The sequence below is a fragment of the Narcine bancroftii genome, chromosome 11, assembly GCF_036971445.1.
Source record: "Narcine bancroftii isolate sNarBan1 chromosome 11, sNarBan1.hap1, whole genome shotgun sequence".
NCBI classification, from domain to species: domain Eukaryota; kingdom Metazoa; phylum Chordata; class Chondrichthyes; order Torpediniformes; family Narcinidae; genus Narcine; species Narcine bancroftii.
The window spans coordinates 19,785,823-19,812,006 of record NC_091479.1 but is presented as its reverse complement, the minus strand read 5'-3'; the positions used below and the strand labels follow the sequence as shown (position 1 = coordinate 19,812,006).

The 26,184-nt window shown below is 48.0% G+C and overlaps 2 protein-coding genes across 5 annotated transcripts in view; both read right to left on the bottom strand.

The window, feature by feature from the left end:
* The window catches only part of LOC138745611 (GRAM domain-containing protein 2A-like), a 91,652-nt gene extending 79,565 nt beyond the window's left edge, over positions 1-12,087 (bottom strand). Inside the window, exon 1 of the mRNA XM_069902829.1 lies at positions 11,994-12,087. Within this exon, the coding sequence (XP_069758930.1) occupies positions 11,994-12,048 (55 nt within the window). The 5' untranslated portion in view covers positions 12,049-12,087. The remainder of the gene's footprint in view (positions 1-11,993) is intronic.
* A 2,058-nt stretch (positions 12,088-14,145) lies between these two features.
* The window catches only part of LOC138745607 (zinc finger protein 609-like), a 222,735-nt gene continuing 210,696 nt past the window's right edge, over positions 14,146-26,184 (bottom strand). For all 4 annotated transcript variants that reach the window (XM_069902826.1, XM_069902825.1, XM_069902823.1 and 1 more), the window contains one exon: positions 14,146-18,855. In XM_069902826.1, the coding sequence (XP_069758927.1) occupies positions 18,849-18,855 (7 nt within the window). In that variant the 3' untranslated portion in view covers positions 14,146-18,848. The remainder of the gene's footprint in view (positions 18,856-26,184) is intronic.

The window sequence follows — 26,184 nt, the reverse complement described above, 5'->3', positions numbered from 1 at the left end:
TGCTTCTGGATGTCACCAGAATGCTACTCCGCCATCTCACCGGGCCCATCCGGCACCTCACTGGACCACTCCGCCACCTCCCCAGGCCACTTAGGCACTTCACCAGGCCCATCTGGCACCTCACTGGACCACTCCGCCACCTCACCAGGCCACTTCGGCACCTCACTGGACCACTCCGTCACCTCACCAGGCCACCAGCATCTCACCGGGCCACTTTGGCACCTCACCGGGCCCATCCAACACCTCACTGGACCACTCCGGCACCTCACTTGGCCGCTTCTGCACCTCATGGGCTCGCCTAGAGAACGAGGCGGCGGCCCCCCTCCCACTGAGCACTGTTCTCTATTCTGGACATGCCTGCTTCTTCCATGACCGGATGTTCTACTTCCTAGTTCACTGTCTTATACAATGCCAAACATGACGGCCACCAAGGCCAGGTCTCGCGGGGCCTCCCTGTCGCCGTTTTGGTGAGCTGCAGCATCTATAAAATGAGCCCTCCCTCCCACTGTTCAAAATGCACCGGGGGTTGTAGGTTAATGCATGGGCTCATGGGCCGAAATGGCCTGTTACCGTGCTGTAAGTCCAAATTTTAAGGTGCAACCATTGCTCTTTCCCCTCTGTGCCCTTATGTTGGCTGCACCAAACCTCAGCATGTTCTCAAGCAGACTGGATTGCGCCAGTCGGCAACGTTCCCTCATCGGCATCTCCACGGGCTGGAAGACCGGCAGGTTTTGGCTGGGCCCAAAGGCACCTTTCACCAAGTTCTGGATGTCTGGCTCTGAGAACCATCCACAGATCGGGGAGCCCACCCCTGTCACCCAGCTGCTGGCGGAGGAACTGCGACACGAATCCTTGCATCCTTCTCCGCGCCCACTTTGCAAATCGAGAGTCTGCGGCGACCGTCTCCACCGCGGCGCAAGCCCCATCCTCTTTCGCTTCAGTGAAGGAACCCACAAAGGCTTGAAGCTTGGGTCGTAGCTGCTTCCAAGCATCATTGTAAGGATTGGGGGCGATTGTTGTTCTTGTTCTTCCCGTGGATCAGCTCCACACCATAGGGAGGCTGGTTGGAATTGACGGCGAAATGGCCCATCGACCCTGAGACCGACCTATCTACTGTTGATCTACTGCGCAGACATCTGGTTACATCTTACAATTGTAAACAAAGATGCTTTCACACACAGAGCTTTGTTTACCTTAAAATACCATGCAAATCATCTGTGGGGAGATAGAATCAGAGGTGGGTGAACCTGTTTTACATTCAATGAGCAGCGTCACACATCTGTCCGTGTTCTATCCCACCAAGACCACCCGTAAATTGAAGGAACAGCACTTGATTTTCCATCTGGCCCCTTCTCCGGTTTCCGCTGGCCCACTCTCCCATCCCTTTCCTCCAACTCTCCATCCCTTTCCTCCAACTCTCCATCCCCTTCCCTCTCCCCTCACCGAGCAGGCCCCCCATCCCCCCATTTGCCCTCCCTCCCTATTACCTCCTGCCTGTGGGACCTTGCTCCTCTCCCTGCCCCTCGCCCCGCTATTCAGGCGCTTGCTGACACTTTGCCCACACCTTGACGAAAGGCTCAAGCCCCAAATGTTGGTTCTGTATCGTAATCTTTGCTACGTGCACAGTTTGACCTGCTGAGTTCCCCCAGTGCCAGGTTTTTACTTTGAGATCAGATTTTATTGTCATTAATGTGTCACAAAATTTGTTGTTTTACAGCAGCGTCACAGTGGAAACATTCATATAAACCACCTTACGATAAGTCACAGTGGTTCACTGATCATTCAGGAATCTGATGGCGGTGGGGAAGAAACCGTCCTTGTGACGTTGAGAGCTTGTTTTTATAGGCTCCTGTACCTTTTCCCCGATGGTAGTAGAGTGAAGAGGGCCTGGCCTGGGTGGTGGGAGGGTCTTTGAGGATAGAGGCTGATTTCATAAGACATCACGCCATGTAGATGTCCTCGATGGAGTGGAGTCTGGTTTCCGTGATGTCGCAGGCTGAGTTAACAACCCTCTGGAACTTTATCTTGTCCTGAGAGTTGGCACCTCTGTACCAGACAGTGATGCAAGCAGCCAAAATGCTCTCCACAGTCCACCTGTAGAAGTTTTTGAGAGTCGAACCTGTTCAAACTCCTCACAAAGTATGGCCGCTGGCCGTCGTGATGAAGGCTTCAGGATAGATCCTCGCAGATGTTGACTCCCAGGAATTTGTCGACTCTCTCCGCGACTGAGCCCTCGATAAGGACAGGTTCACGTTCTCACTATTTCCAGTCCAGCGCCTTCTCGTTGCCCGATCATGTGCCTCCATTGCTCGGTCAGACTGCTCCGTCATCTGTCAGCGACCGGGCTGGGACGTGGGATCACGTGGAGGCTACACACTCCGCGGGGATGAGATCCAAGATAGTACAATGTTGACTTATGTGGAGCCATTGGCTCCTTCATTTCAACCCCCAAGGCATCACAAAGAAGGCTCTGTTCCCATGATCTGATCAAGCATTAAATGCCAACAGATAATTGAAGTGACTTGGCAACAGGCCTGACTCTGTGTTCACAACGCTGGCTCTGAACCACCAGCTTGTTTACTCATTCGGACGATCAAACATTTCTCCGAGGCTTTTTCTGCAACAGCGCATGATGTGTGACAGGAATGTGAGCTATGGGAACAGGCTGCAATTCACTGAGGTTCAGAGAATTTCCAAGGGGACAATGGGAGCGGGTGCTGCAGTGTCGAACCTTTGGGGTAATGGATCTGTGGATGATCCAACTGGAAGTCTGAATGGGATCGGGGGGTCAGGGAGACGCAGACAAACTTTTACTCCTGCTGGGGGGTAGCTGCAGAGAGCTTTCATCTGACCACTTCAGGAGTGGTATGTGAAACATGTGCCTGAAACATGTGTATCCTTAATATAAGCCGTGATTTATGACGACTCTGTGTGCTGGACCCAACCTCTCCAGGGTCGCATGAGGAAGCCTGTCCTTTCCAGAACGGCAATGGGTTCAGGAGATTGAATCCTCCTCTCTGCACCTTCTTGTGAGATGTGGATCCCCAACTCCCGGAGATCCCCACCCAGAGAGATTCCCACCCAGAGAGAGGTTCCTGCCTAGAGAGATTCCCGCCAAGAAAGGTTCCCACCCAGAGAGCCCGCCAAGAGAGGTTCCCGCCCAGAGAGAGATTCCCACCCAGAGAGGTTCCCGCCCAGAAAGATTCCCGCCCAGAGAGATTCCCACCTGGAGAGATTTACACTCCAGGAGAAATTCCCACTCCTGGAGAGATTCCAGCCCAGAGAGATTCCCATTTTCCCCCGCAGAGATTCCTGCCTGGAGATATTCCTGCCTGGAGGGATTCCCATCCCCCCCCAAGACATTCCCATTCCTGGAGAGATTCCTTCTCAGAAAGATTCCCACCCGGAGAGAGAGACAGGGGTCTCAGCATCCGGGAGCCTCACATCTCCCCCCCCCCCCACCACACACCATGCATTCCAGGTAGACTCAGGCTGCCTGATAATCACTCCACTCCTTCCTTGCATCAGGACTTACTGTCAGGGCAGAGATTCCTTAATTAAGGCTGATTCCTTCGACAAAAATATATATATTTAAAAGTAGGATTTTATTCACAATAAATTATTTACAGAGAGCAAACCGTACTCTTCCCACCCTTAGTGTCGTATCCATACGTTCCTATCATTGTACATTGATGCATTAATTTTCTTTTTACACCATGGCTTCTCCCGACCCCCACCCCCAGTTGTTTGAAGGATTTCCCCTCGGTTTCAGCCCCTCAATACCCGGTATGGGACTACACCAGACCATGCTCTTCCTGACAGTGCCCAGCGTGTCCCTCAGCGCGTACTCCTGGAGCCTGGAATGTGCCAGTCGACAGCGCTTCCTCACTGTGTGCTGGAAGCCCAGCTGGTTTCGGCAGCCCACTCACCGAGTTAGAAATACTGCTCTGTGTGGACATGTGGATTGCTTCATCTTGACATCTCCTGTTCCCCCAGCAACAGTCCTCGCACTGAACCTGAGTTGACACATTCTTGTGTCTCAGGCAAAATTACAGGATGGATCTGAATCATTCCCTGAAACCAAATTACACGAAGAAAATAAATGCGGGTATCGTAGGCCTTGCACGAGAACATGTGAAGGGAGCAGGGGTCGGCCTTCCATCCTGTCGAGCCCGCTCTGCTGTAGAATGAGCTCATGGCTTCCTTGGGAAGAGAATTCCGCAGATTCGCCATTCTCTGGGAGAACCAGTTCCCCCTCATCTCTGTCCGAGATCTACTCCCTGAATGTTGTCAGGTAGATACCCCCAGGGCAGAGCAGCTCAAATCTTCCTCCCCACCGCTCAAGGGCCAAAACTCTCCCCACCTGTGACTGACTCCATGTATCTTAGGAGCAAGTTAATAACATCAGACAGAATGAAAATGTGATAAAAACAGAAAAGGGGTGGGAACACCCAGCAGGCCAGACAGCATCTGTCAGGATGGGGGAGGGGTTGGGGAAGAGACAGAGAGCGAGATAGAGACAGAGAGAGGGAGTCAGAGAGAGAAAGCGAAAGAGAGAGGAGAGACAGAGACAGAGGGAGACGGAGAGAGAAACAGAGACAGGGATAGAGAAAGCGAGAGAGAGAGATTTCAGATAGAAGGCCATTCCACAGTTCTGCTGAAGGGTCTTCCATTTGAAATGTGAGAACTGGGGAAGTGTATTTCAAAGACCCAGGGGAGCGGAGAATGGAGACATGGTGCTGCTCCGTCGGGTTCAGACCCCGGTCCCAATGCCAGCGACTCCGTACAGGCTTTAACCAGCTGCTTAAATCCTGCGACTGTAGGGTTTGTGCCCATAGCTGGTGGGGCCTCGAGGGGGTTCCATACCTCCCCCCCCCGGGGGGGGGGAGGGGGGCAACAGCTCAACACAGGGCACCAGAAACAAGGAAAACACTCCCCCTTTTGAGGAGAAGCAGAGGACGATGACCAGCGAGGAGTTAAGGGGCTGAGGGACCCCTGCAGGCTGTTGGAGAACCAGTTACCAGGATGGGGATTTGAGAAGGTGCTGAGAACAAGGAAGGCCTGGGCTCTGAAGACTTCCTGACCCTGTTTTGATCTGGAGCTCAGGCTGCAGAGACTGCGGGAGGGCTGGAGGCGAATCCACGTGCACTTAGAATCTGGGAAGGGACTCTCTTTTGCGTCACTTTCTCTCGGACTGCAAGGGGCACCAACCGGGTGGCACTACTGTTGACTGCTTCACAGCAGGCAGAGGACAACTTAGTGTAATATTACATGTTCACTATTACATTACACTATTACATGACATACAGGGATCTGGAAATCTTAACTATTAAATTAAAAATTTAGCACGGTAACAGGCCATTTCGGCCCACGAGTCTGTGCCGCCCAATTACACTACACCCCCAGTAGGTTTTCGAACGGTGGGAGGAATTCAGAGCCCCCACGCAGACACGGGGAGAACATACAAACTCCTTACAGACAGCGCGGGATTTGAACCCCTGTTGCTGGCGCTGTAACAGTGCTGTGCTGACCGCTTCACCAACCGTGCTCCTAGCACAGACACTGCCGTCTGTTTCCACCACTCTGCTCAGATCTCTGATTTACGATGTGCGTTTTTTTTAAATTTAATTGACAACTGTTAAATAATGACTGTGCTTTATTATTGCTGTAACTTTGTATTACGCCCTCGTGGCTGTAAAACATGAGATTCTGAATCCTTGCATGCTGTGAGAGTTTCACGAGCTTTTGGATCATCCCGGCCAGGGTCACATTTACCTGGAAATGCCTCGCAAACTGGCTCCATCCACACACGTCACCCAGTGAATAGCCTTCACCATTAAGTTCCATCCGAATGTCACCTTGCCCCTCATTGGTCCCATGAGAGCTTTCCTTCTATCAGGTTCCAGCACTGGGAGCCTTTGTGCCTTTAATGAACACACAGAGATGCTTTAGGAGCTCAGCAGGTCACACACAGCATCCATGGGAGGTATCCAACGTTTCGGGCCTGAGTCCTTCTTCAAGGCGTGAGTAAAAAGCAAGCAGATGCATTTGTGTTCCACCATCTGCCCCACCTTCACACTCACCTGCACACCCCTCGGAATGTTAAAGTTGACCTGAGGTTGCTTGATCAACAAACACGAATACAGCTGCAAATAGTTTTAAATTCACTTTGCAAAGCGTGAGAACTACATTACAGCAAGAGGCACTGCCGCAAGCAGTTAGTCTCACCCAAAGAGAGTCTGCCTCTTGGCTCACGGGTTGTGTATTTACTGTATATACACATGTAATGGTAAGGGTGAAGGGCTAAATGTTTAGGTGCCGGAGCTTACCAAAAACGGCGACAAGGAGGTGTTGGAGCCACCCCATGGGGTGCCTAGAGAAGCCCCATGAGGTGTCCAGAGAGGCCCCATGGGGTTCCCAGAGAGGCTCCAGGAAGTGTTGAATGATTAAAATGGATTGCCATTAGTCTCCCTCTCTCCCAGTCAACGTTTTTACATTCTCACTGCTTCATGTCACCTCACCCTGCCTCTGTCTTCCAGCTCTTCACCTCCTGCACCCCCACCCCTTCCACTGGCGATCTCCCCTTTCCACTGGGACTCCTGATGCAAGGACATAACCCAGTTCCTCTACACCCTAAAAGAACAATAAAAATAGCCGATACCAGTGTCCTTTACTATTGAGATGCTGCATGGGGCGGCACAGTTGGCGTTGCAGTCAGTGCAACACTGTTATGGCACCAGTGACCGGGATTCAAATCCAATACTGTCTGTAAGGAGTTTTGTACATTCTCCCCATGTCTGCGTGGGCTTCCTCCCACCCTTCAAAACATACGCGAGTTGTGGGTCAGGTCAATTGGTTGTAATTTGGGGGCACGGGTTCATGGGCCGAAAGGGCCTGTTACCGTGCCGTACGTCTAAAAAATAATCCATCTAATTCTCCCGAGTGACCCAGTCTGAGGTGAAGGATGTTGGGTGTTACCCAACCACCAGATGGAGCCTGTGTGCTTTATATAAAGGAGCGAGAGTTCTCAGTCAGGGATGAATTCTACCTCCGTTTAGCCTCGTCGGGAGACTGCAGCCCGAAACATCAACCGGTCATGTGTCCATGCTGCAAGAATAAAAGTCCTGCAGATGATGGAAATCCGAAATGAAAGGAGGACACGCTGGAAATACTGGGCCTGTGGACAAGGTCAAGGTGGCCAAAAGGAGGACATGGTCAAAGGTTACCGTATATATTCAGTGTGTTTGCATTTGATGCTTTTGAAATACTGTTTAAACCTGATTTTTAAAAATTAATTTTTTTGGAAACATATATATAATAACCTATGACCATGTCCTCCTTTTGGAATGACCACCCTGGGGGAGCCAACCTGGGCCAGGCGTGGAGGGCCTATTCTCCCTCAGGGGACCAGGCAATGAGGCCCCAGTGGTGGATGGCCGAGCCAATTGTAGCAGGGGGGTCCAAACGTTGCCCACTGTCAAAGCTTGGTGGGGGGGGGCCTTTCCATGTTGAAAAAAAACTGTTGACAACCAACAACAAGCCATTCCAATTGGAATATTAAAAAATGGGGAGGCCAGGTCATTAGGTGTATTTAAGGCAGAGATTGATCGGTTACTGAGACATCAAAGATTACGGGGAGTGGGGCTGGGTGGGGAAACGGATCAGCTCATGAGTGAATGGTGGCGCAGACTTGATGGGCTGAATGGCCTAGTTCTGTTCCTATCTCTAATGGTCTTATGATTAAAAAATATTAACTCTTGCAAATTAATGCAAATATAAATTTACAAAATAATTAATGAAACAATACATCCCTGAGTCTTCAGGGCAGTGAAGTGAGTGGATTGACCCCTTCTGATTGTGCAGCACAGGAGCAGGCCCTTCGCCCAACTAGTCCATGCTAACCAAGACTAGGCTAGTGAAAACACAACGCTGGAGAGACAGCGTCCTTTACGTAGCAAAGGAAAAGATCCAGAACCAACGTTTCAGGATTGAGGGCTTTGTCAAGGTGTGAGCAAAATGTTCGGACGCCTGCCTATCTGGATGAAGCCTGAAACTGTGACCTGTCATGGACACACATCTCCTCACTTGTCAGGAAGGCTCAATAGTGACTGCACTTGCTGAGAAGACTGAAGCGGGCAAGACTACCGACCACCATCATGTCTACAGGAGCTCTATGGAGAGCATCCTGGACGGCTGCATCACAGTGGGGAACGGTTGCTGCAGAGAAATGGATCAGAGGTCAAGCCAAAGGACCATAGGATGAGCAGAGAGGATCACTGGAGTGTCCCCTCCCCACCCCCCCACCTCCCCACACCACCATCGACGTGATCTACTGGGATTGTTGTCTGAAGAGGCCACACAAAATCATTGAGGACCCCCTTCCACCCCGCACACAGGATCTTTCGGCTGCTCCCATCAGGGGAGATCAGAGCCAGGAAACTTGTCCTGCATTTGCATTGTTTGCCTGTATGTGTGTTAGGTCTGGTTGTGTGTCTGCGTGTTTTGCCCCGAGGACCAGACAATGTTGTTTCGTCAGGTTGTACTTGTGCAATCAGATGACAATAAACTTGACTTGACTCTCATAGAACTGTATCTCTGTTTCCCCTCTCTTTGTTCCACAACAATTGCCCTACAATTCACTGCGTAAATCTTGCTCTGGTTTAACCTACCAAAGGGCAACACCCGACCTTGGCCCGATTCCCAGAAATCGGAGTGAGTCAATGGGTCAGACCGTTTCCATGGAGAGAAATGGGCCGTTGGCAGGGAATTGGGAAGGGGACATTGACCATAAGGAGCCCGAGGATTCCCAATTAGAGTGGCCTCTGTGCAGAGATTGGTGACAGATGTATGGCATCTGTCATTCAGGGCCCAGTCTCAAGGAGAAGTCTGGGAAGTATCTGCAGTTGTACAGGAAGCAAGATGCCGGCCACAGATCGAACCGTTGCGTATAGTTCAGAGTTCCAGATCAGGATTTGCTGTTTTGATTACGCTCTGGTGTTGTAATGCCTGGATGGACTTCAGCTTGTTTGCATTTTCTCTTCTGCATTTCTGCCGTTGTTAGTTATCTCCACACCCATACTGAAGTAGCCAGTCGGCTCATAAACAAAGTGAAACTGTGTGTTATATGCATCTGCCCCGATGGCTGGAGGCTTATCCTTCACCTGTGTGGAGCCGTGGAATTACAATACAACAGACAAATGCCCGAATCCCAGTGGGGAAAATCGCTCCACCCTCTCCCCCTCCCCCAAATAAGACACCCTGCCTGGTCCAGCAAAGCAGGAAATGCTGGAAATGTTCTATGGGTCAGCCAGTGTCCATGGAGAAAGAAGCAGGATTAGTGAGATATTGAGGGTCGCATGAGGAAGCCTGACCTTTCCAGAACAGCAATGGGTTCAGGAGATTGAATCCTCCTCTCTGCACCTTCTTGGGGGAGTGAGATGTGGATCCCCAACTCCCGGAGATTCCCACCCAGAGAGATATCCCACCACTCTCTGTGTGAAGAAATTCCCCCTAATGTTCCCCCTAAACCTTTCTCCTTTTGTCCTCTGGTTTGTATCTCACCTACCCCTACCCTCAGTGGAAAAAGCCCAGATGTATTTACTCTGTTGAAACCCATCATAATTTTAAATACCTCTATCAAATCTCCCCTCATTCTTCTATGCTCCAGGGAATAAAGTCCTAACCTGTTTTAACCTTTCCCTGTGGTAAAAACACACCAAAATGCTGGAGGAACTCAGGCGACCTTTTCAGTGACCATAAAATTAAAGATATATTGCCAGCGTTTTGGGCCTGAGGCCTTCTTCAAGGAATAAGCTGAACAAACCAGAAGCAGGAAATCTCCAAAAGTCTCAAGATTCAGACAGTGCCAAATGGGGGAGAAATCCAGACCAACAAAAGGTGTTTATTGGATAAGGGACAGGGTAAGAACTTATCATGTTTGTGCAAATGGAGATGAAGAGGGAGAGAAAGAGCTGGGGAAAAGTGATTGGGGAAGAAGTGGGGGGGGGGGGTGGGGGGGAGAGGAGGGTTTAATAAAAGCTGGAGAAGTTGATATTAATGCCATCAGTTTGGGGGGAGCCCAGACGAAGATGAGGTGTTGCTCCTCCAATTTGTGGGTGGTCTCAGCCTGGCTGTGCATGAGACCGTGGGCAGTCATGTCGGTAAGGGAATAAGATGGAGAATTGAAATGGGTGGCCACTGGGAGGTCCATGCTATTGCGGCGGACAGAGCCAAGATGCTCAACAAAGCAATCTCTCGGCCTCTCTGATGTGGAGGAGACCACGGCGGGAGCACCGGGTGCAGTAGACGACCCCTGCAGATTCACAAGTGAAATGTTGCTTCACTTGGAGGGATTGTTTGGGGCCCCGAATGGTGCTGCGGGAGGAGGTGTGGATGCAAGTGGCACATCTCCTGCGGTCACAGGGGTAGGTCCCAAGGGGACAATTGTTGGGGAGGGAGGAGGGGTCAAGGGAGTCATGGAGGGAACCGTCCCTGCAGAAGATGGAAAAGAGGGGAATATCCTTACAGGGAAGAGGTGTAGTTGTGGTAGCTATGGAAGTTGGTGGGTTCCCAACCTGTCCCCTGTAAGGATTCTATTCCATTCTCTCAATTCTTCCATCTCTGACTCATCTGCATCTTCCACACCAGATCATCAGAGATGTCCTCCACCTTCAAACAACACGGCTTTCCCTCAACCACCATCAACTCAACTCACCTGCATATCCTCCATTACCCACACATCTGCCCTGGCCCCTTCTGTCCCCAAGCACAAGGTCAGGATTCCACTTGTCCCCACCAGCCCCCACATCCACATCCTCCTCCACCATTTTCATCACTTACCACGTGATTCCACCTCTAGACACATATTCCCCTCTGCTTCCTTCTTTGCCTTCCACAGGAACCGCTCCCTCCATTACAGTCTTGCCCACCCCTCCCTTCCCATCAATTTTCCCTTGGGACTTACCCCTGTGACCAGAGAAGATGCTCCACTTGCTTCCTGACCACCATTCAGGGGCCTAAACAATCCCTCCAAGTGAAGCAACATTTCACTTGCGAATCTGCAGGGGTCGTCTACTGCACCCAGTGCTCCGGCTGTGGTGTCCTCTACATTGGAGAGACTGGGTGCAGATTTTGTTGAGCACCTTGGCTCTGTCCGATGCCATAGGTCCCAGTGGCCACCCATTTCAATTCCCCATCCCATTCCCTTGCTGACAGGTCTGTCCATAGGCTCATGCACTGCCAAACTGAGACCACACGCAAATTGGAGGTGCAACATCTCATATCCCATCTGGGCTCCCTCCAACCTGATGGCATTAATATCGACTTCTCTGGCTTTAGTTAAACCCTCCCCCCACCCCACTTCTTGCCTGTCATCTTCCACCAGCTCTGTCTCTCCCACCCATCTCCTTTTGCACAATTATAATAAATTCTTACCTCGTTCCTTATCATATCCAATTAACTCCTTCTGTTGGTCTGGGTTCTTCCCCCGGTCGGTGCTGTCTGAATTCTGAGAGTTCCTGCTTGTTCCTTGAAGGGCTCAGGCCCAAAATGGCAGTGATATTTTTTTGCTTTTTATGCATGTAGAGAAGTCTGGCCAAGTTCCTCCAGCTTTTGAGTGTGTTTTTATTACAATCACGGTGTCTGCAGACTTTCGTCTTTCACTCTAACCTTTCCTTGTAACTCAGTTCTTGAAGATCAGGCAACATCCTAGTAAATCCTCTCTGCACTCTTTCAATAGATCTTTCCTGTAGTGAGGTGACCAAAACTGCACTCAAATTTGGCCTCCCCGTCATCTTATACAAGTTTACCATAACATCCCAGCTCCTGTACTCAATACTTTGTTTTATGAAGGCCAATATGCCAAAAGCTCTCTGTACAACCATATCAGGAAAAATTTTCCTGTACCACCTTTGGGGTAAATGTTCCTATATTCCCAGATCCCTCCTGTTCTACTGCATTCCTCAGTGCCCTACTGTTTACCATGTATGTCCTACCTTGGTTTGTCCTTCCAAAATGCAACTTCTCACACTTGTCCGCATTAAATTCCATCTTCCTCAGCAAGCTTTGAAAACCTTCCTTGCTGCCCTAGGAGGTGACTTCTTCTCATTGACTAGTTACACCCAATAACGAGTACTGTCTAATGAACGCCCACCACCTTGGTTTTGAAACCAAGCACTGTTGAATGACGTGGGTTTTATTTTTCCACGAGGTTCATGTGGGAACTTGCAGTAACCAGGAACTGGAGAAATCTTTCACGGGGGCATGCAGAATGATTTGTGACTGCACTTTCCGAGAGGATGCAGGTACAGTTACATCATTCAACAAGATCTGGATGCAGGAGTGACGAACTGCTTTGCTTTCAGAGAATGGAAGGCCTGTTGGGGCCATTCTGTGGTCGTGCCTGCCCAACGCTGGCTTGCTGCTCTGTGAATTTTGGGCTAGCCAGTGGAATAGGTCGAACCACCAAGACAGGCCAATTCAGCCAGAGTTCCTCCTCTGGACAACAAAAATTTTGCTTCCTGATCACCATTGGATGTATTTTATGGAGGCTGCTGATCATGAAAATCATCGTAAAACTTTCATATAACCTACCGTTAATGTAAATATTACTTATTTTTGTGATTTCCTGTCTTATTTTAAGTCTACTAGTATATTGCCCACAAAGCAAGCTGCCAGTTCAGGCATGCCTGGCATGTACTCAGTGCAGGCCCTATGTAAATATTGTCTTAGGCTTGAGCATGCTTAGTCAGGATAGATGCAGACAGGCTATAAAAGCAGCTCACATGTACAGATGCTGTGCATTACATTAATTATAGATTGAACGCATCTTGATGCACATGTTCTTCAGGCAATAGCATGGTGGGTGAACTTATAGCATGTATTGTCCTCAGGAAGATTCAATACAGCAGAAATGTCTCGTCAATGTCCAACTGCTGCAATACATTCCGTTACATTTGTGGTGAGTCTACGCTTAACGCCAAATTCAACACAAGTTAATTTAGTGCATCTCCAACTTCCTACGTGATACAGCAAATCTGAAATTATCTTTGCGTTCAGCTTGAAGTTGTCTATCATAATTCCCTTTTTTTTTCCAGGAAGCAAACTTTTTGAAAAATAATTGTTGCCCTGTGTTGTTGAAACATTTAGTCAGAGATCATGAATGAGGCCATTCAGCCGACCACATCCCTGTTGACCAGTGGGCACCCATAATTTTAATCTCATCTCAATTTATTGCAGAGCTTTGGCACTTAAAAGTTATAATGTGATCCAATTTCTCCACTGGATCAGATTGTCCACTTTAATGGCAATGACATTTTAGCAACTTGCTGTGATTGGCCTGGTCCTAATTTGGAAGTTTGCCCAGGCACAAAATAAACTGGCTTCATTGAGTGAGTGTGTTTACTGTCCGTGCACTGAATGTTTCAGAGTCCGTGACTGAACAGCCAGAACCTCAACTTCCTCGGGAGTTTGTGGAGGTTTGGAATGATGTCAGAAACCCTGGCAAATTTCAACAGGTGGGAAAGGCGCTGACTGGCCGCATCATGGTCTGGTATGGAGACGCAAATGCCCATGAGGAAAAGGTAGCGGACACAGCCCAGGACATCACAGGCAAACCCTCCCCATCACTGAGAACATCTTATGTGGAACTCACAGCAGCGATCCTCAAGGATCTCGCTCTGTTCTCGCTGCTGCCAGCAGGAAAGAGGTGTAGGCATCACAAGACTCACACCACCAGGTTCAGGAACAGCTGCTACCCTCCACCGTCAGACTCCTCAACAACAAACTCAATTAGGAACTCATTTAAGGACTCTTACTTTCGCAGTTTAATTTTTTTTATCCTCTGTATTGCAGTTTGTTTACATATGTACAATGAGGAGGTTTTTTTTACACTACCAATAAGTGGTGATTCTGCTTCGCCCACAGGATCTCAGGGTTGTATGTGATGCACGTACCCTGACAGTAAATCTGAATTGAGGAGGCAGAGCAGAGGTGGCAGATCCACCATCACCAGACCAGCAGATGCTCCCAGGGGCAGTGCAAGGCAGGCGGATTCCTGTAAAGTCCAGCTGGAAAACTACCATGCAAAGCTCTGTGCACACCCAGTGCTCCTCAATCCAACTCCGGAGGAAAGAGACCAAGCAAGGATTGTGATTGTCTCATAAAAAGATTTATTACTTTTTTTTGCCTAAATGCACAAGGCAAGGTACAGTACTGTATAAAAAAAGAACTCCTTAATATACACTTTACATGAGATACACCAGTAAGAGCTCCCATTTCACTCATCAAGAAATCAATCCAATGCAGCAACAAAAATAATGTGTTGTAAACGTCTACACTTCAAGTACCGTGAGGCTCCGTCAGTCTGGCGCACATTCACGGGGGTGGGATCGGGGAACGATACAACAGTTCAGGATAAGGGAAAGGGACAAAGAGGCTGCCCTCTCCTTTGTTGAGTGGGGCAATGCCTCCTTGGTCAGCTGTGGCGGATGGAGTCAGAGCTGGTGTGTTGGTTAGCAAGCCTCCTGTAAGATGGGGAGCCCTCTCTCTCTCTCTCTCTCTCTCTGTGCCGGAATCTGGATGCTGACCATCCCAGGTGGAGAGCGGTGTACCGGAAACACGGGGGGGGGCTGCACGAGGAATTGGCAGACCAGCCAATGGAATCAAAACTGCATCCACATATCTGCTCTCTGGGTGACTGGTCAGTTGGCTTGTCGGCATCTATAGGACACTGAGGGGGAACCTCGGGGAGCTGAAATGGTTCCTCGTGCACACGGGACGGAGAGGAGGCAGCTCGATATGCGTCCGTGAGATGACTGGTGAACGGTCAGCCGCTGGCATCTTTTGGGTGGGAGTGGGACTGTCAGGTCATGGCAGGGAATCCGTGAAAGGGCTTTCAGTTCACCAGGCTGCATTTCCAGTAGCGCAGGTCATTCAGGGAGTTAGAGATGCAGCTCCTGGTTAAGTGCTCCCTTTTCTAGTGACAACCTGGCTGAATGCTGGGACCCAGAGGGTTGAGAGTATGACAGTGGGGCAAACCCTGATGAGAATTCTCTGATGTTACAGTATTGATGGGCACTGTGCAATCCCTCTGCCCATGGAGGGGCGTCCACCGGAGTGGGGGACAGGTCACAGTCTAGGGTCTACTCCTGCATACACCAGGCACGCCTCTTCGTCCTCCACCCCATGTAATGCAAACTTTGGTGTGTGTCAGGCTGCCTGGCTGCCTGAACATCCAGCCACATCCCCAGGGGCAGTGCCATAGTCTGGCACCCGACCCTGCAGCGTCTGTCCAGCTGGGCTGAGAATCACCTGCCATCTGCAGAACTGAGGCCGACACCAGAAACCAGTCCTGGTGTTGGCTTCGGGAGGTTCTGCTGTTAAGGTGGAGAACTCAGGGAACCAGAGTTAAGGTGGACAGTGATCCAGACCACATTTAAGGTGGAGCTCCATGATCAGGGAACCAAATTCAAGGTCCTTATCAGTGATTAGAGGAACAGATTTAAGGACTGGGGTGGAGAGGTCATTGACTAGGGAAATGGATTTAAAGTGGAGAGGTCATTGGTCAGGAGAACTAGGTTTAAACAGCACTCCCAATGTGTTTATTGTGGAGGGATTTAACATCTTACAGCTCAGAGCTGGATCTGTGCCGAGTTCAGCTGTGGGAGCGAATGTCGTAATCCCCAGAAGGCTGCACCAGAAACTGAGACAATTTTGAGGCATCTAATTTCCAGAAAGACCCAGGAAGTGAGTCGCTACAACAAGCCGTTTCCCCTTGGACTTAACTCTGAGGCTGGGGAGAGTGGCAGGTGGGAAGCTTGGAACAAAAGAGCACAGCGAGGCACTCGGGCATCGTTGGATCTTGCATCCTACCTCAGCACTGAAACTAGTCATTCTGAAGTGGGAATCCCAGAGATGCTGTCAGATTCACTGGTACCTAACAGCAGTGCTCGTGAAAGGCAAATATCACATAATTAGGATTCTGAAAACAAATTCACCCACAAACAAAAAAAAACTCTAGAAACCAGAATCGTGGACATCTTTCATTAAAAAAAAAACGAAACATTTTACAATAGTTTCTCTGTACAATATTTACAGCAAACAGCACCTGGCAACAGTAAAGAAGTTGTGCACACGAGGGCGAGAACTACATACTGCAGGAGAGAGGAGGAAAAGGACACGAGAGAGACCGGGGCTGGTGCGTCGAGCCTCTGGAAACAGCGGCCATGGGAAAACCTCAGGAAGGCGAGTTGATCACGGAGGGAGAACCGCTTGGGATCACCCAGTAACAGTGAAAACGGGCTTTAAAAGTATTCTGTGATGCAATGTTGTTGAAGATTAATTTTCTCTTACAGATAACACAGATCGAGCTCCGTGTCCTTTTAAAATGCAGTGTAACACCACCCTGGCAGCTCTGATTATGAACTGACTCATTCCCAGAGACATTCCTGAATTGGGCGGAAGAGATCCTGAAGCTAAACTCCGAGCCCATACTTTTACCACTCTTAGGTGGTGGGGAGGGGGAAGCAAAATTAAAACCGGCGGCATCTCAGCAAAGTTCACCTCCAATCGCTATTGTTTGTGAGGAACCACTGGCCCAACAAGCTGACAGTCCTGGGCAGTGGGAACTGCAGCTGGGTGCAGAGAGTCAGCCGGATGCGAGACTGATGCTCAGAAGGGCGCACAGCAATTCAGCGCACAACAGCTGCACGAGAGAGCTCAACACTGGGGTCTTACCCAGTCCCATCTGTCGGTGCTGCCTTTGAGATTGTGCAAAGGGCAAAAAATACTCCACCCCTTCGTTTCAAGCATTACCTCAAGTTTGAAAGTGGCTCGCAGCAATTCGACTCGAGAACTTAAAAAGAAGCTCGTTCAGAAACCAAGTGTCCAATATTCCCAAATTATTTGAATTAGTGGGAAATAATCTGCGGTGGAGACCCTCTGTACTGAACACTGGCTAAAGATACTGCTTAGCAATGGAATATTAACAAATCGAGTGAAAACCAGTCCATTTTGGACCTCCATGCCCTGGTCATCCAAACATCTGAGATGACCAGCTCAAAAAGACCAAAGACCTGTCTGGATTTGAAACTGTGTTAAGGATGGTTCGCTGGGGGCAGGGAGTGAGACAAAGTTTAAAATCTCACATGAAGTCCTGCAAATTGACACGGTGTTGCTTTTTTTGTCCAGTTGACATGTTCAACAGAAAATGATTGAGGAAAATGAAGTGGTTTACAATAACCCTAAGTGCACAAGAACAGTCTTAATGTCTTTTTCCAGTCCTGCTCTGGATTTATAAAATATCATATTTACATTTCTCGAGGACAGGGGGTGCCCACTTAGCCTCTCTTTATGCAATCAGTATGTCCTTCATGAGGAATGCAATGGTTCCTGACAGCACGGAGGGATCTGCGTGCAACTGCATCAACTCCTCAAGTTTCCAAAGGAAGAAGGTATAAGTGCATTCACCTGGAGCCAGGCATTGAGAAGTATCAGAATCACCTCAGTGCTAGGATCATCCATTGTGCTTGGAGTCTGAGACTGAATGAACTGTGCTCTTCCCAGTTCAGAGTGAGTGTGTGTGTTTGGGTGGGTGTGTATGTATGGGTGTGACATTGTGGGTGTGTAACTGTGTGTGCCCGTGTATGACTGCACGTGCATGGAATTGCTTGCAAGTGTGCCACTGGGTGTGCACGACTATGAGTGCATGTGTGTGACTGTGTGCACAGAGGGGATGGAGAAGGGGTATCACTGTTTTTGCGGGTTGTCTGCAGAGCCTGGAAACAGGTGTTCTCCTGCCAGTCGACATGCGCATGAATAATTCACGTTAGGTCAGGCAGGGGCTCCTCACTGACTCAAGTGGAACTGGCTGGTGTTTCACTGGCCTGTCATCTCGGGGATCTGGAGGAACACACACCTGTTCTGAAAGCCAAAAATCTCCCATCTTTTCAGAAGGTGGGGGGGGTCTGGCTCAAGTTTGAGCCGGAATTGGCTATTATTCTGGATAAGCCAGAGGCCGTGGTGTGTGGAACGATGACGAGATCAGTGATCAACTATTCTCCGGGCCTCAGTGTGCTACGGTTGACCCAGAAGCACTTTGTGCTAACACCAGGCATGTGAAGAAGGAAGATCCACTCTGCCTTTGCGAGGAGCTGGCTTTGTCTGTGTTGCCTGTACACTTGTATCAACTCCAGGCAGATTTCTGGTGGGTCTGACGTCTGTTGACTGACACGATCAGTCTCTGCACTGCTCTCGTCCTGCCTCCACCCCAGATAGAACCGGCAAGTTACAGTACAACACTTATTTAACACGACGGTGGCTCCCAGCGGTATACAATTAAAATACACGGGGGCGGGTGAGCTATAAGCACCAACACTACCCAGTGTTTTCCACCATTCACGTAAAAATTACTTGCTCCCTTGGTTCAGGATGTGGCCAATGACAGTGTCAGGAGTTAGCCATGTCCAAGCCAGGCCGCGGCTCTGGACAGCATGCAAGGGGACAGGTCAGGATTACCAAGTAGGGACCAGTTTTACAGTGCCCTCCCATCCTTACAAGGCAGTCAATTCAACAATAGCAATGTACAGTCAATATCTTTTCATTTAGGGCTGGGGGCATATTCGACAGGATATTTACACGACGAGAAAGGCAGGCTCCTGCTCATTTGCCTCTGAGACAGATGTACAGAACAGTCATCAGGTCTCCAATACAAAGGTCCAAGTCCACAGGGGAAACATTACAATAGTCTGCCTGACTTCATGGCAGGAACCAGGAACACCATTGAACTGATGTCTAAAACAAAATGCTGAGCGTCCTCACGTGATCCAGTCACATGACTCTGAACAAAGCGATCACACCCTGAAAGAGAAAATGCGCAACATCAGAAACAAGGAACCGTTGATCAGGATGGAGACACAAGTGGCTCTGCAAGTATAGATACGATTACAACATTCCAAAGACATTTAGACAGAGTTCTGGATCGGACAGAGTAGTGCACATTAATGTTGGAGAACCAATTGGGTCTAATGACCATAATTCTGTTAGTTTTGGGGTAGTTTTAGGGAAGAGCAAGGAGAGGCCTAAAGTTGAGGTTCTGGATTGGAAAAGAGCAAATTTCGTAGGAATAAGAAGGGATTTGGGGAGTATTGAGTGGGACAGGATATTTTCAGGTAAGGATGTTAATGAAAAATGGAGGATATTCAAAAAAGAAATTTTGAGGGTACAGAGTAGTTATGGATCAAAGGAAAGGCTGGAAGTCATAGGGAGGCTTGATTTTCGAGGAATATTGGAAATTTGGTTAGGAGAAAAAGGGAGGTGTACAAGAGGTATAAAGAGCAGGGAGCTGAGAAGTTGAAGGAGGACTACAAGGAGTGTAGAAGGAATCTTAAGAAAGAAATTAGAAAGGCCAAAAAGAGGCATGAAGAGGCCTTGGCTGACAGAGTAGAAATAAATCCAAAGGGTTTCTATAAGTACATTAAAAGTAAAAGATTAGTGAGAGATAAAATTGGACCCCTTGTAGATAGCGAGGGTAGGCTGAGTGAGAAGTTTGAGGAAATGGGGGAAATTTTAAATGATTTCTTTGCCTCTGTATTCACTAGGGAATAAAATGTTGAACCAGTTGAAGTAAAGAAAAATAATGGGGAGGTCAAGAAGCATATAAGGATAACCGAGGAGGTAGTGATGGCTGTGTTAAAAGAGATAAAGGTGGATAAATCTCCCGGACCGGACAAAATATTCCCTAGGACACTCAGGGAGGCTAGTGGACAGTTAGTGGGGCCATTAACAGAGATATTTAGGATGTCACTGGCCACGGGGGTGGTACCAAAGGATGGAGGGTGGCGCATGTGGTTCCTCTGTTTAAGAAAGGGTCCAAATGCAAACCTGGGAATTATAGGCCTGTAAGTCTGACGTCTGTGGTGGGCAAGTTGATGGAAAGTGTTCTGAGGGATGCTATTTACAAATTTTTGGAGGTACAGGGATTGATAGGGAGTAATCAGCATGGTTTGGTCAGGGGTAGATCATGCTTGACAAACCTGATTGAGTTCTTCGAGGGGGTTACAAAAAGGTTGATGAAGGGAAAGCTGTGGATGTTGTCTATTTGGACTTTAGTAAAGCTTTTGACAAAGTTCCTCACAGGAGGTTAGGAAAAAAGGTGGAGGCATTAGGTATAAATAAGGAGGTAGTGAAATGGATTCAGCAGTGGTTGGATGGAAGATGTCAGAGAGTAGTGGTAGAAAATTGTTTGTCCAATTGGAGGCCGGTGACTAGTGGAGTTCCTCAGGGTTCAGTCCTGGGTCCACTATTATTTGTTATATATATTAACGATTTGGATGTAGGGGTAGAGAATTGGATAAGCAAGTTTGCGGATGACACAAAGATTGGTGGTGTTGTGGACAGTGAGGTAGATTACCATAGATTAAAAGGTGATTTAGGAAGGCAGGAGGTGTGGGCTGAAAAATGGCTGATGGAATTTAATACAGAGAAATGTGAGGTGCTGCATTTTGGAAAGACAAATTTAAATAGGTCATATACATTGAATGGTAGACAATTGAGGAGTGCAGAGCAACAAAGGGATTTAGGAGTTATGGTAAGTAGTACCCTCAAGGCTGATACTCAGGTAGATGGTGTGGTGAAGAAGGCCTTTGGAATGTTGGCCTTCATAAATCGGAGTATTGAATTCAAGAGTAGGGAGGTTATGATGAAATTGTACAAGGCATTGGTGAGGCCAAATTTGGAGTACTGTGTACAGTTTTGGTCACCAAATTATAGGAAAGATATAAACAAAATAGAGAGAGTGCAGAGAAGGTTCACGAGAATGTTGACAGGATTTCAGGGTCTGAGTTACAGGGAAAGGTTGTGCAGACTGGGGCTTTTTTCTCTGGAGCGTAGAAGATTGAGAGGGGACTTGATGGAGGTGTTTAAGAATTTAAAAGGGACAGACAGAGTAAATGTGGATAGGCTTTTTCAATTAAGAAAGGGGGAGATTCAAACTAGAGGACATGGTTTAAGATTGAAGGGGGAAAATTATAAGGGGAACATGAGGGGAAATTTCTTTACGCAGAGGGTGGAGGGGATGTGGAATGAGCTTCCGGCAGACGTGGTCGAGGCGGGATCACTGGTTACATTTAAGGAAAGACTGGATCGTTACATGGATAGGAGGGGACTAGAGGGGTATGGACCGGGTGCTGGTCAGTGGGACTAGGAGGGTGGGGATTTGCTACGGCATGGACTAGTAGGGCCGAACTGGCCTGTTCTGTGCTGTAAGTGGTTATATGGGATCACATGGAACTAGAGCAGAATGTCAACTTGGCAGCATGGATGTGCTGGGCTGTGTGACTCCATTTGTATCCCTATGTACAACATTAAAATAGCAGAGAGCAACTACATTCAATAGTTTTAAAAAACAAGTACATTAAAACCCCTGTTATCCAGAATTTAAGCAACCAGCAGGAAAAAAAGATTAAAATAAATATTAATAAAATATATATAAATAAAAATGTTAATACGTTTAAAATTGAAAAGTAAATGTTCTGTGAAGTAACACATAAACCTTTGGTGAAGGTGGGAGCAAATATTCAGCCAATGGAGGGCCTTGGTCAGGCTTTGCTCATCGCTGTTTGAATAAAGTTGTGTTTGAATAAAATGGTGTCGCCCAGGATGAAGAGCTGGTTGATGATGCTCACTGTTGGGGTGACTCTCTTAAAGTGTCTCCTTATCCCTGCTTAGTAGAAGTCATCCCCATCAGAGGCTTTATCTGTCAATTGGGGGGGGGGGGGTGGGGGGGATTAAATGTCTGTAATGTTATTGTTCGTCTTTTGGGCGGCTCCGTGGAGGGGGAGGAACCTGCAGATACAGCGACCATTAAATGTTTTCAAAGAATGTGACTGAAAATAAAGTAAAATGCTTTAAGGTTTATATATTCATGCAAGTGTGAGTACAGTGGAGTATTTTTGTCTTTTAAACTGTTTCTTCTTCATGCAGGTGTATGAGTTTGGCATTGTAAGAGTGAGTCTCAAGCAACCAGAAAATACACTTATCCGGCATCTCCCGATCCCCATAGGTGTCAAATGCTAAGGACTTTACTGTAATCATATTAACTCATCAGTAATGAACACGCCTTTGCCCATTACATGCTTAGGATGTGGGATATCTGGACATTTAGATAGGTATTTTAAAAATTTTTTTAGACATACAGCACGGTAACAGGCCATTTTGGTCCGTGCTGCCCAATTACACCCAATTGACCTCCAACCCCCAGTACGTTTTGAATGGTGGAAGAAAACTCACATAGACACAGGGAGAACGTACAAACCCCTTACAGACAGCACGGGATTCGAACCCCGGTCCCAATTGTGGGCGCCTTAAAGGCATTGCACTAACCGTGCCAACCAAACATGGTACATGGATAGAAAGGTTTTAGAGGGAGAGGGGCAAAATGGAGGCAATGGAACCAGCTGCGGTTGACAACTTGGTTCGGAATCGTTGGGATGGATGGATGGATGGGCAGATGGAGTCTGGTGGGGTGGAGCAGTGAGATTGGGAGGTGATATGTGGAGACAGGGCTGTAGGAGAGGAATCAGATAAGACAGAGGTTTAAGCAGACCTGGGGTCCAGATCCATAGATCCCTCAAGGCTGTTGCCCAAGTTGTTAGGGTGGTTGTGTGTTGACCTTCATTAGTTAGGGGGTTAAGTACAAAATCCCCAAGATAACGGACCATGTGGTTAGACCACATTTACGAGTCTCATGCTCAGTCTGGTCGCCTCATTGAGAGGCTTAGATAGGGTGGACAGCCAACATCAACAACCACAGCAAATACCACAGGATACGGTGAGTGGAGGAACGTTTAGGGGTGACTTCAGAGGTTTTTTTAAAGAGAGTAGTGGGTGCCTGGAATGCAATTCTGGGCATGGTGGTGGAGACTGGTAATAATAGATCTTTCAAAAGACCTTTGGATGGGCACACGGATGTTTTAAAAGAAAGGCTTATGGGTGTGAGGTAAGAAGTTAGATTTTGTGTAGGTTCATATTGTTACGAGTCCAGAGGACCCCAAAATCCAGGAGCAATAGATATGCACCATGACAAAGGGTTAGGACAACATGGGCTGAAGGCCCTTTACTGTGCTATGTAATGCTCTATACAGACAAGGGTGTGCAATGGTAACAGTAGGGGTAGGGGACATTGTGTGTCACTGGCACATGAAAACAGGTGGGGAAGGTGAAAGATACCAAGTGACAGAAAAATAAAACTCCGTGGTTGAAGTAGAAACGCAAAGCTGGAGAAACTCAGTTGGTCACACAGTGTACGTTATGATACATTATCAATGTTCCTGGCTTGAGCCCTTCATCAAGGTATGAGCGGGGAGGGAGGGGGGGCGGGGGTGGTGGTGCCAGAGGGAGGGATTCACAGCCCCACAGGCAAGAGGATCCATCTATTATTTCTTGCCTGTGCTCCCCACCCCTCTACCCTAACCTTTTGCATATACCTTGATGAAGCTCTCAGGCCTGAAACATTGGTTATGTTTCGTTACCTTTGTTCCATAAAGTGCGCTGTTTGACCTACTGAGTTTCTCCAGTGTTGTGTTTTTACTGAAGGGTTTGGTGGTGGGGTTGGAAAGAAGGGTGTGTGTGAGAGAAGCTAGGTGGATTATAAGGAGAGAGGAGGGATCAGGGTGATGTGCTACTTGAAACTGGAATGTTCTTCTCCATTGTGTTTGACCAAACCCCGGCATTGGAAGAGGCCATGGACAGTCAGGTTGGAGTGGGAATGGGGAGGGATGTAACAGACTTTGCCACTTTCATGTTCAGGAACACGTACATCAACACCCTCTACTCCCAACCACACTTTAGAACTGTTAATTTTTGTTAATACTTTGTTCTGCCAAAAAGGTATTAAACTCCATCTGTTGTTTGCTTACCCGACTAGAAAACTATTTGTGTCTTCTCTTGCCTTTTGCTGTCCTCACTATTTACAGTATTTCAGAGTTTTGTGTTATCAGCTTGCAGAGGTGTATCTAAGTCAGTGATGTATGATGAAAACCAGCAGGGCCAGCGTGGACCTGGTGGAACTTCACTGATCATCCTGCCTCAGAGGGAAGTGATTACCAGCATCATGTCCCAGCCCGAACTCCGCAGGGTCATGCAATCAACTGAAAGAGTTGTACAATAAAGAACCAGGCAATTCGGCCTATCACATTAATCCTATTATGTCATCGTCAATCGTGCCTGTATTTTATGGACCTCAATTTTGTTACCCTTTGTCAAACATCTTCTGAAAATCCATACTGATAACAACCTGCTACGTTCAAAGGTGTGCTGTATTTAACAAATCTCTGCAGACTTGTGCTTGCCTCACGCATTGTCACAGGTCTATTAAGCTTGTCCTTGGTGGTGGTTTCTCTAAAAACGTCCCAGCAGTCAAAGTCTGTACTTACTGGGCATGTCCTTGCCTCTCCCCCGACCACGAGTGTCAAACTTACTTCTGGCACCTCCCTCATATCACAGGCACTTTGGAGGGTCACCAGCAAGTTCATCTGCATCTATACTGAGCCACATTGTGAGTGGGTGCCGAAGGCTTCTTGATCACGTCGAAGGTTTAGATCTGAAGATTGCCAATGGTTTGGGATTGAAGGTTGTGCTGGATACCCAGTGACTCTGGTGGTGGGGGGGCGGGGCTCTCTTTTGCTTCTCTTTCTCTGACTGTAAGGGGTGCTGGGCAATGTCTGCTAATGGCGCACCTTACACTAAAGTCAATAAACAAATCTTGAATCACATTTTGTTTTAAACAAATCTCTGATATTTCCCACCCCCTCCCCCCCCGCATCATCTCCACTGCCTCACTTTCTTCTGAGTCTTTGGCATCATCCTCTTGCTGAGCAAAAATCAGTACAAGTCATCATCCTACTCCAGACAAACCTCATCTCTGCTCACTGCCCCCAAACAAAATTACCTGATTTCACACTCTTCTCCTTTTTGCTTTCCTTTCACACGTCAGATCGCTATCTTCAGCTTTTTGTCTAACATGAATCATTTCTAACAAAATGTGGCAATTTCCCTCTTCCTTCTGGGCTTAACATATTCTCCTTCTCCTCAACCACGCATGGAGAAACTCAGCAGGTCAAACAACGTATTTTATTTAGCAAAGATAAAGATACAGAATGATGAAGGACTCAATGCCCAAACGTTCGCTATATAACGTACATTTTTGTGCTTTACTTCTGAAGTAAAAGACGAAAACCTGTAGACACCGTGGCTGGAGAAACTCAGCAGGATGATCTACTGAGTTTCTCCAGCATTGTGTTTCCACTGGAGCCAGCCCTGCTTCAAGCCCAAAGTTCTACTTTCGACTGCTTCTCGCCTTCTCCATTACTAACCTAACGTTTATTCTCGCTGATACCTCAGTGGTTCCCCTTGATTAGAATCCCCAGCTCATTCCCAGAACCAGCTTCATAGGCTTGAATCACACTGATAGAGGAAGATCACCCAAACATAGGCCAAAAAAAGCCTCCCCTGCCACACCTGAATTCTAAATCTATCTCAACATAATCCCACTGAAGATTGGGGTAAACAAAGTTCCGCCACTTGCACATCTGAGAGGATTCAATCTGAAGTGAAGTTACCATCTCCTTTCTCTCTGGCAACTTTAAAATACCCCAAGTGGAAAAACAGCCTGCTTTATGCATGTGAATTCTAACCAACCGGTTTCTGTCCCCTGAAGGTCATTGACTATTTTATAATTACTTTAACCAGCAGCGTGTCCTGTATTTTTCTTGCTGCCCCTTCCGAACACTTTGATATTCATAGTCAGGTAGGTGATGCAACATGGAAACAAGCCCTTTGGCCCATTGAGTCATTATTCTTCCAACATGTTCATCAACTTCCCTCAGGTTTTTAGCCATCCATCCCTGCGCCAGGGGCAATTTATAGCAGCAAACTAACCTACCAACCTGCAAGAACTTGGGACAAAGGAGGAGATCGAAGGACCCAGAGCAAACCCACAGGCTCAAGCAAAGTTCACCCAGATTGTCAGGGTTTGAGGCTAGGTGTCTGGGGCAGTCGGACTGTGTCACAGTCAAGTTCCAATTGCCCAGTTCTTTATCCTAACAGATGTTTCAAATCCTCCTTGACACCATGTACCCACGCCAGTGTTTGATGTGGCAGCTTGCCAACCCATGTGTTTTCCCACATGCA